This window comes from Nannospalax galili, unplaced genomic scaffold (genome assembly GCF_000622305.1).
Source record: "Nannospalax galili isolate Female #2095 unplaced genomic scaffold, S.galili_v1.0 scaffold399, whole genome shotgun sequence".
Lineage (NCBI taxonomy): Eukaryota > Metazoa > Chordata > Mammalia > Rodentia > Spalacidae > Nannospalax > Nannospalax galili.
This window is the reverse complement of record NW_008345053.1, coordinates 3368106-3387382: the sequence shown is the minus strand read 5'-3', so window position 1 is coordinate 3387382 and position 19277 is coordinate 3368106. Positions and strand designations below refer to the sequence as shown.

General features: G+C 43.8%; 1 protein-coding gene across 2 annotated transcripts in view; it reads left to right on the top strand.

Annotated features, from left to right (window-relative positions):
* Nucleotides 1-19277, top strand: part of Adarb2 (adenosine deaminase RNA specific B2 (inactive)) — a 621224-nt gene that overhangs the window by 534526 nt on the left and 67421 nt on the right. For both annotated transcript variants that reach the window (XM_008841353.1, XM_008841352.1), the window contains exon 4: nucleotides 9094-9208. In XM_008841353.1, coding sequence (XP_008839575.1) covers nucleotides 9094-9208 — 115 coding nt within the window. The remainder of the gene's footprint in view (nucleotides 1-9093; nucleotides 9209-19277) is intronic.

Sequence of the window (19277 nt, the reverse complement as noted above, 5' to 3'; positions counted from 1 at the left end):
TAGATATAGATAGATAGATAGATAGATAGATAGATAGATAGATAGATAGGCGATCGATAGATGATAGATAGATATAGATAGATAGATGACAGATAGAGAGACAGATAGATGATAGATAGATAATAGATTAGATGATAGATAGATGATAGATAGAGAGAGAGAGAGAGAGAGAGAGAGAGAGAGAGATGATAGATTCTTGCCCAATGACAAAGGCAGTATAGTTTCCAGAACATGTGAAAACCTGCATGAGATGGTGGTGGTTTGCACTTGTAGTCTCACAAGTTCGAGGCAGGAGGATTGGCTGAGCCCAAGAGCTAGCATAGGACAGCATAGTGAGCCTCCATATGAAAACAAAAATACCAAATCTGTCCTGACAGAAGGTGGAAGAGAGTAGTCTGTGATGAACATGAACCCAGTACAATCCATTCTGATACCGTTTCTCAGACAGAGACAAATGTCTTGGGATAGGTAGTAGGTCATTTGTGGAGGTGTGCTTCTACTTTTGGGGATCTTCAAAAGGAAGTCAAGAGTTTCATGTTAGAGCCCACGAGCAAGGCTCATTAAAGCAATCACAGAAGTAGCACTGGTTAAATATCAAAGAAATAAATCTTAATGTACAGCTGAAAAATCTTTATTTTAATGAGTTCACCATCCAAAGCAAGAAAAGCTAAAGAAATCCTTAGGGTTTTTTCTTCTTCTTCTTCTTACATTTACTTTTGTAAAACATTAGTTGAGAAAAATGCTTAGTATAAACTTCATAGATTCTTCAAAACTTTTTTCAAAAGAACAAAGAGAAAAGGATTACAAGGGAGGAAATATTCAGGGAGAAATGCCCTCACAGAGCCTGCTTGGATTGTCAAAGTCACTTGGTCTCAAGTCCCCCTCCAAGAACCCCCTGACCTGAGATGAAGAGTCTGGGGTCGCTATGATCTGTACATCTCTCCTGGCTACTGCTGAGCCCCAGCTAAGTGAGATAGTGAGTACCATTGAATTTGTCTTTCATGGAGAGCAACTTTGCACCAGGGTTAGGCAAATTCTCCAAAACAAATCCCCAAGCACTCAAATTCTCTTCCTACTGGTTCAAGAAAGACAATAAATAGTCGATGGTTTGTCCTTGTCTGTCTGGATCCACAAAGCAGTCCTGGTAGAAACTGAGGGCTCCGTAAAAGTGAAGCTTCCTTGTGGCTACATTCATACTGAAAATGCTTATAATTGAGAACAGAGGACCTAATCCTTGACATCTGGGGAACCCCCACCCCATGCCACCCACAAGAAACTGCCTCTAGGATTGAAGGCATCCAAACTGGGCACAAGAGTGAAGTAGATGAAATTGTTGCCTTAACATTCTTCTACATGTATCAGGTCAGCTGTGGATCAGCTAACTCATGATGGATCCACCACGCTTCAGGTCAGCAGAAGATCCACTGGACATCAGACGTGTCTTATCAGTCAGATTTTTTTAATCAACACTGTTTTAAGACTGTGGATTGTCAGTTTTATTTGCCTTTTTATAATGCATTCCTGTCCGCTACAATGATGTTGCTGTAACCTGACAATCCATAAAGTCTTACAATAGTTTTGATAAAAAAAGACCAAAGATCTGATTCTCTCCCCATGCCTGGTCAGCAACAATGTCACCCCAGTGAGGCCAAAGCATCAAGCCAAAGACTTCAGATGGAATTTTCCCGGCTAGGGTTTGGACTTGCTTGGGACCAAACGCTCCCTTTATCCTTTGAGCATAGGAATGTCGAGTCTATGTCTGGCCATCTGACCATTAGATTTTGGAAGTGCATTGCTTATTTTATTTTAGATTCATGATTAGAGAAGAATTTTGCCTTAGGATGAATCATACTCAGAGTTCCACTCATACCTGATTTACATGTTATTTAGAATAGATTTTGGACTTGAGACTTTAACACTGATGCTGAACTGACTTAAGACTATATGGGCTATTGGGATGAATGAACGTGTTTTACCATGCAGGAAAAACATGGCTGGGAGGTTGGCAGAATGGTACTGAGTGTTGGTATGTCCCCAGCACATATGTTGAAGCCCTAATTGCCACATGACTGTATTTGCAAATGGTACCTCTGAGAAGTAGTTAAGGTCAAACAAAAAATGAGGTCCTGATCCCAAGGGGTTAATACACTTAAAAGATGAGACACCAGGAGAACTTGTTCTTGCTGACTCACTCTTTACCCACACAAAAAGAAGAAACCATGTGGGTACACAGCAGGGTGCACACAAGCCAAAGGAAGAGGCCTCAGCATGAAACTTCTCTGGACACCTTGATCCAGGACTTAAGAACTGTGAGAAAATAAATATCGGCTGCTTGAGCCCGGAAGTCTGTAGGCTTCTGCTCTGGCAGTCCAGGCGAACAAACGCTGTATGCTGCTGTCGGAAGGGATGTTAGGGTCACTAACAAAGGAAAATTATCCATTTTCTTGTGGATTTTTTAGCCTTTAGACAGCCATTCATGTGTCCTTTTAGCTTACTTTTGAGAATTTCATGAACTCATACTCTCTGCCATTCATTCAAGAGGTGCAGCATTACAGATGGCATCTGTGACCACACAGTGCTATGGTGGGACAAAGAAAGTGTGAAATAAATACGAGCCAAGCTCCTCAACCTTGAAGGCAGCGTTAAGATGGGGCTCTGTCATTAAAAACAGGAAACTATTAGGAAATCACAGAAGGCAAAACATTTTTTCATCCCAACTGATATTGCTGGCATTCACCATTAGTGAACTGTAGAGGTGAGAAGGGCCTCGGAGTACTGTAACCAAGGAAAAATTGTTTTTTTTTTTAATTACTGCATTTTATTTATTTGTGTACATGTGCATGTGGGCAAGGGGAGAATGCATGTGTCACGGTGCACATGCACATACGGAAGCCAAAAGACAACGTGTGGAAGTTGGTTCTCTTTTCCAATGTGGGTCCCAGGTATAGAATTCAGGTGGACAGGATTGGCAGCGAGTGCCATTACCCACTAAGCCGTCTCACTGGCCTCTAGAATTTAAGAGCTCAGAGGCAAAGTGGATATAACAGACTAAGAAACAGACAGTGGAGCGGTGGTGTTTGTGTGTGCTAGGAGGAAAAAGCATTCACCTGACAGGGAGCAATTACTGTCACCCTTGACCTGTCCCTCCCAGGGCCTTTGGCCTTAAAGCTGGCAGCCGTGTCTCAAGGCCTGCTGATACAGGAGACTCTCCACAACAACCTCACTATGTTGCTTTTCTGAGTTCTAAGCCATCTGTGCTAGCTGGACATCTCTGTCACTGTCTGAACAGCACCTGAAGTCCCACTGGCCCATGTGCTTTGCTAAACCAAGTGAGTCAAGGAACCTGTCTTCTGTGGAAATGCTAAGATCCAAACCAAATGTGATTTGTTCTGCTTCAGCATTCTCTCAAACGGCTCCATTAGGGGATGGCTGCGGCTCAGGCCTAATTAACTCATAATGGGTGCAAGGCATCCCAGGATGCAAGCCCAGAGAGTGTCAAGGGATCTCAGGGCCTCTTTGAGCAGCCTGACCCTCCTTGGGATGGCAGTGCACATTCATGTCCATTTATAAGTAGGATCACTTGCTCTGCACCCACAGGGAACTAAACATATGGAAAGATTTGAAAAAAAGATTTTTCCTTCTTAGAGTCAGTTCGGCACGATGGCCTGAATCAGATTGGTAGAGTTGAATTTCTGTGCCTGTCATATCCTGCCAATGTAATTTCAGTGACATCACTTCCATGGTTATCTTCGGTAGAATTGAATAAGGTAATGCCTACACAGGACACAGCACTGTATTTGGCACATCTGCTGCTCTCTCAGGGGTTTCTTCCCATCCCTAAGAGAAGCAGCCTGATCTTTAGATATGCAAAATAAAGCTGGTCTTTGTGTAGTCTACTAATTACTCACTGGTTTCGGGACATCTTGTTCTGGGGCCTTCAGGAAGCCCTGTCAGGCAGACACTAAAGAAGTTAGAATTGTCTATGTTGTTACCACCCTTGGACACTGGAATATGTCATCAGAGAAAAAACAAAGGGTAATTAAATGCACCATTTAGGATAACTTGAAGGCTGACACAATGTAGCAGATGCCCGGCACCAAAAAAAAAAAAAGATTTTTAGAGGACACCAGGGTGGCTCTGCTCTCCAAACACCTGAACACTTTGGAAGGAGGTTAACATGCATGAACAATTAGAAACTCACTCCAGAGATGAAAGGGCAAAGAAGAGATCATATGGAACTGACAGGATGCCATCACATCCCCCAGGGTGGGCAGTCATTCCAGCCCATGGGAACTCAGAATGCTTCTGTCAGTCACACAGATCGCCTCATCTGCTGATGTGTTCCAGAGTTAGCCAGAGGGAGAACAAAATCCACTCTCTCACCTGAGCGTGGAAGCTTGTAGAAGGAAACAGCAAATCCCACCCTCTTCAAGGTTCATCTCACTGGGTATGGTGGTGCAGGCCTTTAACCCTAGCACTTGCACTCAGGAAGCAGAGGCTGGGGGATCTCTGTGAGTTCAAGGCCAGCCTAGTCTACAATAGTGAGTTCCAGGAGAGCTGGAGAGCTGGAGTTCTCTCAGGGTCTCTTGTGCTATCAGATAAACCATATAACATATTTTTATGTGAATTTATTATAATTTATACTGTGGGGGGGGGTAACTCACAAAGAGACAAACACCAGGTGCCCAGCTCTGCACCACAGCTCAGAGCCCACCACTCCAGATTGCTCCCGCGGCCCACCCATGGTCACAGCTAGTTTTCACCCACGCCTCATGGGGCCTGTAGTCTCTCCCCAGGTCGGTAAATGCCAGGCCATTCGGTCTCACGCCCCAGCTGTGGTGCTTAGGTCGCAGCTCCTGTCCAAGACGGCACCCAGAAGCCCTTCCTCCCATGGCTAATGCTCCTCAGTCAATTCTCCACAACAGGCCCCACCCTTTGGAGGAACCAGGCCCCCGGGATACAGACCCTGTCTCAAAAAGACAAAAACGAAAAAAATAAAGAGGTTCATCCCAACACCAACTTCAAAGAGCAAGCCTTTCTAGATGCTCTGACGGTATGGGTACCCGTGAGGCGGGGGGCAGGTGTTCCAGGCTCAACGTCCAGGGTATACAGTTTTACCCTTGTCCCAGATCTGTACAAGACCTCAAGCCACAAGGCCTTGCATGGTTTTAGGACTCTATGTATCTCTGGGTTCCAGAGCCAGGCCTGCCCAATTAGACATGGGCTCCAGGAGTGCATGCCCCAAGGGGTATCCATGGCAGGATGAGACAGGTGGCCCCACACCCACCACAGGGTCCCTGTGATGGGGGCTGCTGGTATTTTCTCCTCACTGAGAAGCATTTTGCATGTCTTCTTGTCACTGTCAGTGTGAGTCTCTCATGTCATCTGTGCTCCTGGGGAGGGAAGCACTGAATAAGTCAACCAGCCCTTGGTTCCCATCCCATTTCCAACTCAGAACTTTGCTCTCAAGTTCTCAAAGTGGCACAGGTAGCATGAGATGACTTCTATACACCGGCATACCCATTTGAGAGAATGTCATGATTTGACATCAGACCTTGTCTTTAGATGAGGATGGTGCTACCCTCCTTGACGATGGTGAGGACCAGGGGCTGCTATGAAGGCTGCTCCTTACAGTCACTCACACATGATGTAACACACATGACCATGATGCTGTGATTTGAGCCCCTAGGGGGGAAAAGTCAGATCAGCCCTTTCATTCTTCTCATATTAACATTTAGGCTGCTCCAAAACAAATAGAAAGTAGTTAAATCCTCCTGTCACAGTTTGAATATGAAATCCTCCCCATAAGGGGTTCACCTACATTTGAACCCTTGGTCCCCAGCTGGTAGAGCAGTTTTGGTAGATTGTGGTACTGTTAGGGGGTAGGGGAATGGCTCACATTGAGGCTTTATGGCCTGGCCCCACACATCTCGGCTTTGCTTTCTGAATGTGGGCAGTGCAACCAGCCATGCCATGCTCCTCTCACCTCCCCTTCCCCACTGTGATGGGCTGTAGCCCCTGAAATTGCAAGCAGAAATGACCTCTTCCTTCTTTAAGAGGCTTCCTGTCAGGTACTTGGTCACAGCAATAAACCATGTCTTATATACATATAAAGTCCCCTCCCTTTCACAGCCTGAGGTGGAACAATGAATGGCACATGGCACAGTGCCGTGGGAGAGACAGTGACCCCAAGACCTTAAGAAAGGACTGTGACTGTTCCTGTGTTTAGGGAAAAGGCCTTGGTGGGTGTGACCAAGTTAAGAAGTTTGCAATGAGCTTGTCCTGGATAATCCAGGGGGGTCATGAATTCAGTGCAAGGATCCTTACAAGAGATAGAAGAGGAAAAGACAGACATGGGAAGAAGCACAGGAGAAGACAGAGGAGAGATAGGGCCACATGCCAGAAGCAGGCACAGCTTAAGAGAGAAAGAGTTTCTTTTGGCTTACAGTTCCATCGTAGCAAGGAAGGCATAGAATATGAAACAGCTGGTCGCTGTGCCCACAGTCAGGAAGCAGATCGAGGACAGGAGATGGGACCAGGCTATAAAACCTCAAAGCCTGGCAGGGCACAGTGGCACACACCTTTAATCCCAGCACTCAGAAGGCAGAGGCAGACAGATCTCTGTGAGATCGAGGTCAGCCTGGTCTACATAGCAAATTCCAGGCCAGCTGGGACTACAGGGAGACTCTGTCTCAGAAAAGAAAGAAGGAAAAAGAGAGAGAGGGAGGGAGAGAGAGAGAGAGAACAAAAGAGTGGGGGCTGGAGAGCTAGCTCAGCAGATAAGAACACTGGCTGTTCTTGCAGAAGACCTGGGTTCGAATCCCAGCACCCACATGGCTGCTAAAAACTGTCCATAACTCCTGTTCCAGAGGCTCCAACAGTCTCTTCTGTCCTCCACAGACGTTGCACAACACAGGTGCACTTACCTACATGCAGACAATTACATGTATACGCACAAAATAAAAATAATAAATAAAATATTTTTTAAGGAAGGAAGGAAAGGAAAAGAAAAGGAAAGAAACTATTGGGGACAGTAGGAGACCCCTCTCCTGGGATCTTATAGTCTATGGCACTTTGACCTTGGATTTCAACCTCCAGAGCCACAATACAATGAGTTCTCCCTGCTTTAAGCCCCCACACGGTGTCTGGTGTCTCTTTAGACCTCAGTTTCCAGGACAGGAAAACCGTAAGCAGCCGCTAAAATTCTGGGTTCACTGGCACCAAGCAGCTTTGGCAGGAGGAAGAGCTGGGGAGAGGCCAAGCACCCAGAGTCTCTGAAGAGTCAAGGCTGACCCTCTACCCAGTATTACACCCACTTAGGAGAAGCCCAGTCTTGTGGTGCCTGTCCCCTACAGGGTTTCCATAGAGATCTATGAAGCATTTCAAAAACAAGATCCTGCCATGATGGCAGCAGTGATGCAGGAAAAGGCACTCGAGCCCCAGCAGCTGCGCTGGGAAGAGGCAGCCCTGGATGCTCCGTACTGCCCACCCTTTACCCTTTATGAACAAAGTATTGGGAATGAAAGAGATGCCGGGTTATTTTGTGGCAGGCTTTTTGTTTCCTCCCACAGTCCTTACTTCACATGGACATGTTTTATTGCATACAAATGAAATCTTTAACCTGTCAGTTTATCTCTTGTCTCTATATATCAGATACCTGTGCGTCAGTGCCTGCACGATATCAGAATGCACCTGCTGGAAGCATTACTTTCCAATGCATCCAAAAGAAATAAATGAATTAACTGTTTGCCCACCTTGCAGATAGGTTGATGTTTGGATTTGGCTGCATGAAGATTTGGTCAATACCTGCAAGGACTGGGACAAGAATGATAATAAGAATGACAGTTACGGCACCATTACTGAGCACTTAGCAAGTGTGAGGCACTCTGCCACGCATTTAAGAAGTAGCAATTCATTTAATCCTCCCCCAAACACCGTCAGATGGAAATTAAGATTACCTTGTCAATTACTGAAATGGGAATCAGAGGTTTTGAATGACTTGCCAGAGCTCATGGGCTGCAGAAGTGGGATGCCAACCGAGTTTCCCTGCTCCAAGGCCTATGACAGTCACAACACACAGCTGCCCCACAGTTAGGGGAAGACCTTGTTGCAGCCACAGGACATGAAGGAAGAGTGGCAACCTGGCCGGACTCTGTTACTCAGTATACGTGTGTTGCTTTAGTAGAGATGTGAATTAGCCTGAGGACATGTCAACAGAGGACTAAGCCTGGTGTGAGTGCATTTGTGTGTTCATACATGTGCATATGTCCATGTGTGTGCACATGTGTATGCTTTATGCATATGTGTATGTGCATTATGCACAGTGCATTGTGATAAAGTGCATGTATGTTTGTGCGTGCTTGTGTGGTGTTACATGGATTACATGTTGTATATGTGCATATCTGTGTCCTTGTGTTCATTTGCCTGACAGTGAACAAAGAGGTTGTGGCACAAGCTGTTGTGATCAGTTCTTCAGGAGAATGGCCTGAGCTACGCCAACTGTTAAGTACTGGTCTCTGATTCTAAAAGAAAAGAAGAGCAGTGGCCAATAATCCAGTGAGTGCAAACCTGCTCCCAGTCATCTCAGGATTTCTCTCATTGGGTTCTACCTGAAAGACTCCTCTAAGTCTGCTGCTGTAGCACAGGAGAGGAAGGAACTGCATGTTTCCATGTAAGAGGTGTAAAAGTATCCTGTTCATACACAGGAAGACACCTGCTCAGACACAGGGCAGGGATATACACAGACACAGGGCAGGAACCTGCTCAGACATGACGTAGGGACCTGCTCAGACATGGGGCAGGGGCTGACTTAGACAAAGGGCAGGCACCTGATCAGACAGGGGCCAGGCACCTGCTCAGGCATAAGTCTGGATTTCCATCAAAGGCAATGCTGGGGGGTAATTCCTCACAACTAACTCCTTCCTAAGCCATGGAGCAGAGACAGATACCACATGATGTGCTAGCACAGACATTCATGACAGGCACCTCTGGATGTCTGCATAAGGAATGTAAGGAACAGAGGATGCAAGAGCCAGCTGTCTCTCTTTGCTTCTTCTCGGCACATCAAAGAGCACTGGTGCTTGTGTCTTTCAGGAATTTGCTGACTCCGTGTCCCAGCTGGTCATACAGAAGTTCCGTGAGCTGACAGGTGGCCTTACGTCTGTGTATGCCCGCCACAAAGCACTGGCAGGAATCGTCATGACCAAAGGTAACCACCTCTTCCTTTTCCTGTGAGGATTCTCATCTCCACAGAAAGAAATGATAATATTTATCTGATCCTAGGAGTTCTTTCTACCACAGGAAGAGAGGAAAATAAAAGAAAATATAGAATACAGAGACATCAGTGCCCAACGTCAGTACCAGGAACAGGCACACAGGCAACAGTGGTATAATCAGCCTGTGAAAACCTTTGCACAAGCTTCCCTTGCTGTCCATGAGCTCCATTAGGTTTTTTCCCATGTTCAGGAATGATGCCGATATTTGTAAAAGCTGGAATCAGAGCCAGACTAGGCCACCACATAAGTCACTTGGAGCTGACCAATAAAGAGGTGCCTTCCTTCCCAGTCACCCTGAACGTGCCTAAGATTGAGGGCTAATGCCATCGCTTACATGGAACATGTCACCATGTCACCCATTCAGAGCAAGAAGATGGGGTCAACTTGTATAAAAACAGTCAGGTATGGAGGCCAACTACTCTAGGGCTGTCAAAGTCTTAATCCCATGCCAAAGAATATCTGCGGGCCTGCCTCAGTGTACACACAACACTCTCATTCCCTGTGGAAGGCTATGAGGGAAGAAAAGGAGGGGTCACCAGAAGGACGTGAGAGGACATGGGGAACAAAGAGGGCACACAGGGGAGCAGAGGGGAATGCAAAGGGACACAGAAGGCACAGGACACAGCAAGGACATATGGGAACCCAGTTAGGGCACAAAAGGGCCCAACAGACACAGAATGGACACAGGGAGATACACAGGGACACAGAGGTCATACAGAAGGAATGCTGTGAGATTCAGAGTGGACAGAGGGACACAGACAGACACGGGGGAGATGGAAAGACATAGAGAGACACAGGGACATGAAAAGACACAGGGGGTGTGGAGAGACACAGAAGGACATGGAGACATGGAGAGAGGCAGAGATACACACTGAGACATCGGGGCACATATAAAAGAACCTGCCCCTTGAGAATTCTAAGTTCCTCTTGCTGAGGACTATAATATAACACAAACTATATATACTGTACGTGTAATATAATTAATATAATATGATAATATACTGTAGGAATATCCTCTTTCCTGTCTAGACTCTCACCCAAACTGCTCTCAGAGATGGAATTCCATTCTAGAAAACCATAAGGCCAGACCTGGCAAGAAAATAGTCCATCATCATAGAAGGTCAACGCAATAAGCCATGTTGAGAGAAAAGATGACTGGATTTGAATAATCAAATTTCTGAAAACTTGTAATTATTAAGCTATCATAACTCACCACCTGGTGATGTGAATTCAGCTTCTTTTATCTCTAAACTAGAGAGTGACTATCATAGAATAAAAACAATTTGGAAGTGACTTCAATCTGAAGTCTAAAAATATTTACACTTTAAAAAAATCAATGAAAAAAAATCAAATGTGGTGTCCTGTGCAGGGCCAGGCCACTGCAAGGGCTGTCTCCCTGCCTTCACAAACCTATCTCTTAAGAACAGGAAATATTGGGGCTGTAGAGATGGCTCAGCGGTTAAGAACACTGACTGTTCTTGCAGAAGACCCAGGTTTGAATCCCAGCACCCACATGGCAGCTAACAACTGTCCATAACTCCAGTTCCAGGGGATCCAACAGCCTCTTCTGACCTCCGCAGGCATTGTACAACTCAGATGTACTTACCTACATGCAGACAATACACACATACACATAAAATAAAAATAATAAATATTTTTTTAAAAAAAGAACAGGAAATATTCAAATTCAGCTCACTGTTGGATGTGGCCTTGGCTTATCCAGTCACCCAGCAGCCATTAATTTATGCCCTCAGCACCATTCAGCATGAAAAGACAACCTCCCACTTGGGCATCCAGCTGCCCAGTGAGGAAGTCCTATAAAGTGGTTCAGACCAAGCATGTGGTTCTAACACGAAGTTACTTAGGTTGGAATCCCGGCTCCATTCACAGCTAATTCTGTGGTCCCAGTGCTTCTCAGTTTTCTCACCTTAAAATGGGAACAATTTAAGGAGTATCATTCTAATAGGGTTTTGCTGAAGGTTAAATGTCTGAATGTGTAGTGCACTTGGAAGGGGCTGTGTGGGAGTTGTCTAGATCAGGTTGCCCTGTGGGAATGTCTGTGAGGGATTGTCTTGATGGTTAATTGACATTGGAAGACCCAGCCCACTGTGGGTGACACCATTCCCTAAACAGGGAGCTTTGATGGTGTAAGAGAGGAGAGCTAGCTGAGAACAAGCAAGTAAGCAAGCAAGCCCAATGCATTCCTCTTCACTCTTGACTGTGAATGTGATGTGACTAGCTGTTTGAATTCCTGCCTTGAGTTCTCAATGATGGGCTGTAACCTGGAATTGTAAGCTAAATAAACCCATTCTCCCTTTTGTCAGAATATTTTATCACATCAACACAAATGAAGCTAGAACAGAGGCTAATCCATTGTAAGAACCACAGTGTTAATTATAATTAGTACTTTTAATTAGTACCTCTGTATGCACAAGTTATTAACTGAGTGCTAACCACTCCAGAATATTGGGAAACAGCAAAGAATAAAGTCAACCAAGTGCCTACCCTTGTGAATCTGACATTCTAGTGGGGGGAATAACATTGTAATAAACAACTTAAACCCAGTACAAAAGGAATAGTGTACGTGGAGTCCCCGGACCATGCAAAAAAAACTTCGGCAAGTTAAAAAATGTGAGGTGCTGCACAGACTTCCACCACAAATTCCAGAACAATTCAGTTTAAATTAGCTTCTTGATCTGTAAAACAGAAGAGACAAGGGGGTGGCAGAAAAGAGGGAATGAGGAAAAGAGAGGCGGGAGCGAGAGAGGGAGGCCGACCCCAGCCACTGCTGTTTTTTCTGATGCAATTTGCTTCCGACACCAGAAACATAGGTAAGTGTGGCGCTGTGGGTCCAATTTCAACACTTTCCAGCTCTGTAGCATCTTTCCACTTTTCTGGGAAACTCAAGATGGCAAGTTTTGGAAGCTATTTGCAGACTTCACATGGACAGCAGTCATGTTTTACAAAGGCTTGTGAAAAGACAATACTTCAACTATCAGCACCCACTGCTTTCAACACGGATAACTTATTTGTTTGTGTGAACTAAATTTATTGTGTGAAAGTGAGTCTTTACAAGGTAAAAGTTTAAAACTGCTATCTATGAACACTGGAGTATAAACTACTGAAATTTGTTGTCCTGTTATATAGGGAATAGCTAAACATTGATTTAGAAAAGATTAGGAAGAAATGTGCAAAGTAACAAATAGAAATATTTGTAAATATTTTTTTACTTAAAGCTGATGTGCCATGTAATCTTAATTCTGCTCAGCTATTCAAGCAAATACCTAAGGAATTCCAAGAGATAGTGGTTTGAATGTTACATATTACAATACAATAAATTAAACTTATTCCAAAATAAACTCCATTCAATTTTCCATCTATTTATTAAAGGAATAGCATTTTTTGCCATTATGAGAAATACTACTAGGAAAATATATGCTTATGAACAGACTAGATTTCTAATCTTTATCTAATTATCTCAATCACATAGTAAGACTCAAGAACTTATGAATAGAAACCAATATTCTTCCATTCCAATATTCACTTCTCTTTACTCCTGGAATCCATCTCTACTCAATTTTAATTTAACTTTTTTTATTTTTTGAGACTGTCATACACGAGTACTGTACTTAAATCATTTCCATTTTCCTTTCCTCTGCCCATGCCTCCCATGTTCTCTTTCCCTCTCAGTTTCCCAACCTCTAATTAGTACTGTTACATATACGTGTGCACATATACATAAACAATCTACTGAGTCTCTTTAGTGGTGCTAGTATATACATGTGTTTAGGACTAACCACATGGAATTGAACAACCTATCAGGGTGCTCATCCTAGAGAAAAAGGATTCTCCCTCTCTCAGCAGCCATGAATTTCCCATAGCTCTTCATCTAAAGCTGAGGTCATGTGAAATTTCCCCCATTCACTTTGCCATGTCAGCTGGTGTTGACATTATGTAAGTCGTATATAGGCGACCATATTGTTGAAGCTTCTCTGTAGTGTCTGGAAAGCCCTATGCAGCACCAGGAATCCTATTCCTCTGGCTCTTACAGTCTTTCTGCCCCTCCTCTGAGATGTTTCCAGCACCCTGGGTGTAGAGGTTGTATTTTAGACATATCTGTTAAGACTAGGAACCTCATAGACACTTATTCTCTGCATTTTGACCAGTTTGGTATCTATGTTTTCATCTCCTAATGTTACATACAGAAGCTTCTTTGATGAGGGGTGGAGCTACATTTATCTATGGGTTTAAGAATAAGTTTTTAGAATTAGTTAAAATTTGTATTGGTTTAGGGAAATGACAGTAGTAGGCTCTCTTATAGGGTCTATGCCCTCTCCAGCCATAGTGTTTGACTAGGTTTACAGTACCAGGCATGAATTTCCTCCTACTGAGCAGGTCAGGTCTGAAGTTCAATTAGAAGTTGTTGGTTACCCCCCAAGATAAAAGTGCCACTGTTGCATGGTTAGGGATAACTTGGGCCAATTTTTGTTGTGGTTCACAGGTTTTACAGCTGGATAGGACTGTTGGCATCTTACATAGCAACACAACATCTTACTCCCTTGGCATTTATATAGCAACACTCAATACTGTGAGAGCTAGTTCTCAGGGAGGAGGCTTCCAGGTCAGTTCCAGCTCAATTCCTCCAAGTCCTGTGTCTGAAGTTTGTGATATCTTAAACAATAGGGTCTTACAGTCAAGTTCTGAGAGGCAGCCAAGAACAATGACAAAAAACTATAGTTTGAGGAGTCTCTTTGACTACCCGGACCAACAACTCGAAGAGAGGTTTCCCATGCTTAGAACTTGGGTTTGTGTTAGATAGGCTATGGTTCTTGGTTATTACCCTGGTGTGGCATATCTCTATATGAAATATATATCTAAGCACGTATATATTATTTATGCATTAGGTTTACTTATAAAATAAGCATATTTTTGTTACCCTATGATTTTTTTCAAACATCTTTGGTGTCATTGTAATCTCTTCTAGCCTATTTTAATGGAATATTTGTATTAAATCTTTGAGAATGTATACATGTATACAATGTACTTTGATCATTTTCATCCCCCACTTCTCCCCTAGCTCCTCCCTCATCCACGCTGCCATCTCCTCCCAACTTCATGCATGGTCTCTTTTTTTTTCTATAATCTCCTGAGACCAGTTTGTGTTGCCCATATAGGAATGTGTGTTGGGGCCATCCACTGGAGTATGGTTGATTTGCCAGAAGCCACACCCTTAAAGAAAACTCTCTCTCCCTCTCTCAAAATCTATCAGTGGCCCCTCAGTTAGGGGTAGGGGGTCTGTGAGGCCCTCCCCGCCCCATGCTGAAGTACTGACTGGCTTGATCTTCCACAGGTTTTCTGCTGGCACCACAGCTGCTGTGTGTTCATGAGTGCAGCGGTCATGTCGTGTCCAGAAGACACAGTTTCACTCCAGTCCTCCTGACCTCTGTCTCTTACAATCTTTCTGTCCCCATTTCCACAGTGTTCCCTGAGCCTTGAGAGAAGAAGTATAATATAGATGTCCCATTTATGACTGAGGCTGCCAAAGACACTAATTCTCTGCACTTTGACCAGCTGTGAGTTTCTGCAGTAACCAGTGTCCACTGCACATAGAAGTTTCTCTGATGAGGACTGAGATCTACACTGTGATCTATTTTTAAACTTGTTCCTGTGACTCTAAATATTATATTGGTTCTAGATTGTCAATTCTAGATGGTATCTATCAAGTCATGCTGTTACAATTTGATACTCCTTCATTTGTGATTTTTATAATGTTAGATAATATAAATCTTTGTGATTTTACCCAGTTTTTATTAACAGCTTCACCTCCTATTCTGATAGTTCAGACTGGTAGCCCCTCAGCCTTTTCTCTCAACTATAATTGTTAATAATAGGATCATAACTGGTATTTATATTCTAATTAATTCTTTGAGTGATACTAAGAGTAGAAAACCACCAACACAGCATGTACATGACCAAGACATTGTAAATGGGATCATTGCAAAGCCAGGCTGTGACCTGGAATTGCATCTCCTTCTCTAGCAACACAATTCAAAGGGGGGGGGGAGAGAGAGAGAGTTTTTTTTAGAGAGAGAGAGAGAGAGAGAGAGAGCACATCCATTGTGCCATTGTGTCTGGACCATACAGACTCTTGTCACTTCTGCCACTAACTTGAAATCATGTCACATTTAAGTTCAATTCATGCTCATGACAGACTTTCTTATATAGATTATCAAGTTATGCATCATTTTTCTGGATTATTTCATTTTCTTTTTTACTTAAAAATGAAAGTGAAAAAGAATGAACTTTTAACATGTCATACGTGGCTAAGTCACGTAGCCTCTAAGTCAATAGAACCAACCTGCTTCCTTCCCTGACAACTCCTCTGAGCCTCCACCCCAAGGACCATGCGCCAGCTTCCAGTCTGGACCCTGCCTCCAGGGTCAGTGTTTTCCTTCTCCTCTGCTGCTTCTCTTCATGACAAAGCAACCTCAAGGAAAAATAAAATCCTTTTAAAACATGCATGGGAAAGCTGAGTGTGGTGGCGCATCCTGCAATCTAGCACCTGAGAGGTAGAACCAGGAGGATGGCGGCAATGAGTCTGAGTCCAGTCTGGACTACGTAGTGAGTTCAGGCCCAAGCCTGGACTACAGAGTAAGACCCTGTCTCAAAGCTAAAGTGTGCTCAAGAGATGAACTTTGTGAACAGAGCCTTGAGCAGCTTCTCACATTCGGTTAGAAGTTCTTCTAGGAAGGTGCTCTAAAGTCCGGACAGCATCAGTTAGCCAAGGAGCCCAGGACATGGCCTTATACAGAGGGTCTGGTGTTTCCATGAGAAAGTGATTAAAAGGGCAATCAATAACAGTGGCTATTTTGATATGAAAATGTACAATTCCTATGTTCATGTTCAAGTTCACATACATTCATCGAACCAATGGACACAGTTATGGAATAGACACTAGGTAACTTCTGTTCCTGTTACTAATGAACTTAGTTTATTAACTTAGCAATTAACTTTTATAAACTTAGAATTATAATTGTAAGTTAAAAGTTCCTGCATCTTCACCCCTGGTTACCTGAGCTAAGAACACAACAACTCCGCATTTGAGTTCTTCCCTGTCCTCATGACTTCAGGAAAGTCACTTCGTGAAGTTTACTTGGGAATATTTTCAGGAGTTAATGCTTAAGTCTTTCTAGTCCAGAAAAATCGCTCAAGTGATAAAGTACCTGTCTTACAAGCACAAAGGCTCAAGTTCAGTCCTCACAATTCATATTTTAAAAAGCCAGGTGTGAGCGCTGGGGAGATGACTCAGCTGGCAAAGCGCTTCCCTTACAAGCATGAAGACCTGAGTTCACATTCCCAGAATCCACATAAAAAGCCAGGTGTAGCAACATGTGCCTATAACCCCAGAGCTGTGAGATAAGAACCGAGATAGTAGGATCCCTGTAAGCTTACCAGCCAGCTAGCCTGACCTACATCGATAAAGTTCCAGGCCAATGAGAAAAAGACCCTGTGCCAAACAAAAAGTGGAAAGAGTCTGAGGACTGGCAATCAAGTTGTCCTCTGAATTCCATATGTGCACCAGGTATGTACATACCTGCATCCACACATGAACACACACACGCACACACACACACACACACGCACACACACACAGTTTGAGGGGGTGCCGCATGCTTACCAATCTCAGTGCTAGAGAAGTCAAAGCGGGCAGATCCCTAGGGCTCACTGCTAGCCAGCCTCATCAAATCTATGGCCTCCTGGTCAGTGAGTGGCCTTGTCCCCAAAATCCATGTGGATGGTGCCCAAGGAAAACAACTGAGGTTGTCTGACCAATGGGGGGGACACTTGTGTGCACGTAGCTGCATACACACATACACCTGCACACACACAAACACGCACACACATATACACACACATAAAAACTATGGTTTTCAAATAGATCCTTCCCTGTTTAAGCTATCATATAGTTTTAATCATTCCACAGATGTTTTTTAGAGTTACAGCTTCCCTAACCAAAAATAAATAAAAGAAACTACAGCGCATATTTCTAGGAAAGAGCCGAGGAAAGTTACTGTTCTTTGAAAATAGTGCAGAGTGAGTGTTGAGGGCATTAAGTTCCCCCTGCAGTGCTTCCTGGCACGGTTTTGTGGGAAAATATAAAAGTGCCAATTAATTCGAAAGTAAAACATTCCTGAGTTCTTTCAAGTTCTCAAAAAGTAGAACATGTTTTGCTGGTATGCATTTTCCTCTCAACCTAAGAAGACAAGTCTGCCTGCCTGTCTTCACCACGCTTGCGGCTTGAATAAAAATCACGCTATTGTGTCCAACCAGGTAAAGCTGATACTTAAATGCTACGTTCCCGTTTGCACTTGCTAAATCTTGACAGTTCGGATACAGTTGAAACTGCTTTTTCATTGTGTGAGATGGGTGCACATTAGTCTTCACAAGGGTCTAACAGAATCACAACACGAGCAGTCTACTCCCCAACATCTCAGAACTTCTTCCTTACCATTTCCTCCCCTGCATGATTATAAATCACTTTGATCTTGAAACTAAGCGGTCTTTTTCATTTATATTCAGTCAGGCATGAGGAAGATAAGCTGAACCAAAGGAACCACACAAAAAAATATTAAACTGAACAGAAGCCTTGTACCAGGATGGAAGATGGTAAATTATCATCTTCATTTCAAGGAATTGATCTTAATAATTGTTAAATAGATCCAAAGTAAAATGGAGTAGATGCTAGTCTCTGTGATCTGTTCCAGCACATTGAGATTCAAAGATGCCAGAACAGTAAAAACTGCTGATAGGCAATTGATTTTAAATCTTTGGTTGAAACTGTTTAGACTACAAAATGCAGCATAGATTTTATTACCCCTTTGGCTGACCCTCGTGGAGCTTGAATGCTGACCCATTATACTAAACACCTCTCCTTAAAATAAAACCAAAGAAAATCAGTCCCTGACTGGACATTTGTCCCAGCCCAACCCCACTAATGGCTCATTTAGAGATAAATAGTTTAGTCTAGAATAATTCACAAGGTGCCAATGAAAACCCTCAAATATAAATTAGCTAAAGAGAAGAGTCATAGTGCTCACCACCAGCTACATCCTTGTGAAATGCCTTAATTTATTCCTTCTCAGGAAGGAAGGGTTTAGAAGGAAAAGCACATCCAAAAACAGGAAGAAAAAGGGGTTGGAGAGATGGCTCAGATGGCAAAGTGCTTGCCTCATAAGCTCAAGGATTTAAGTTCAATCTTCAGAACCCACATGGAAATGACGGGTGAGCAGCATGGAGAGGGTGTGTAGGCACAATGGCCCATTCCTCGCTGAGGAACTACTGGCAGTTGATAGCCGCTGGAAGAGGAGGACTCAGTTTTCTTTAAGGGTGTGGCTTCCAGTAGGTCGTTCACACTCGTGTGGATGGCCACATACCCAAGAATATATGGGCAACACAAGTTGACTCAATGAGATTTTTTTTAAAGAAGAGGAAGAGAAGGGGGAGGAGGAGGTGAAGGAGGAGGGAGAGGAGGAGGAGGAGGAGGTGGAGGAGGTGGAGGAGGAGCTGGAAGAGCAGGAGGAGGAGGAGGAGAAGGGGGAGAACAAAATTGGGTGGGTAGAAAAGAGGGTTGTGGACCTGGGAAGACAAGGGGGAGGAGATGAATGTTTTAAGTTCTCCAAGAACTAACAATGAAGAGGGGAAAAAAACTGGATACAGTGGTGCACCCTTTTAATCCCAGCACTGGAAAGGCAAAGACAGGATCCTGGGGCTCACTGGCCATCCAGTCCAATCTACTTGCCAAGCTCTAAGCCAATGAGAGATGCTGTCTCAAAAAACAAGATGGCTGTCACCTAAGGAATGATAGTAGAGGTTGACCTTTGGCCTCCACACACTGGTATGCACACTTGTATGCCACACAAAGAGGAAAAAATACTTCCACTGCATTCTTTTGAAATCAGGTATTTCTGTCAAAGCTATTCAAACACTTTTGTGGTTTTCTGA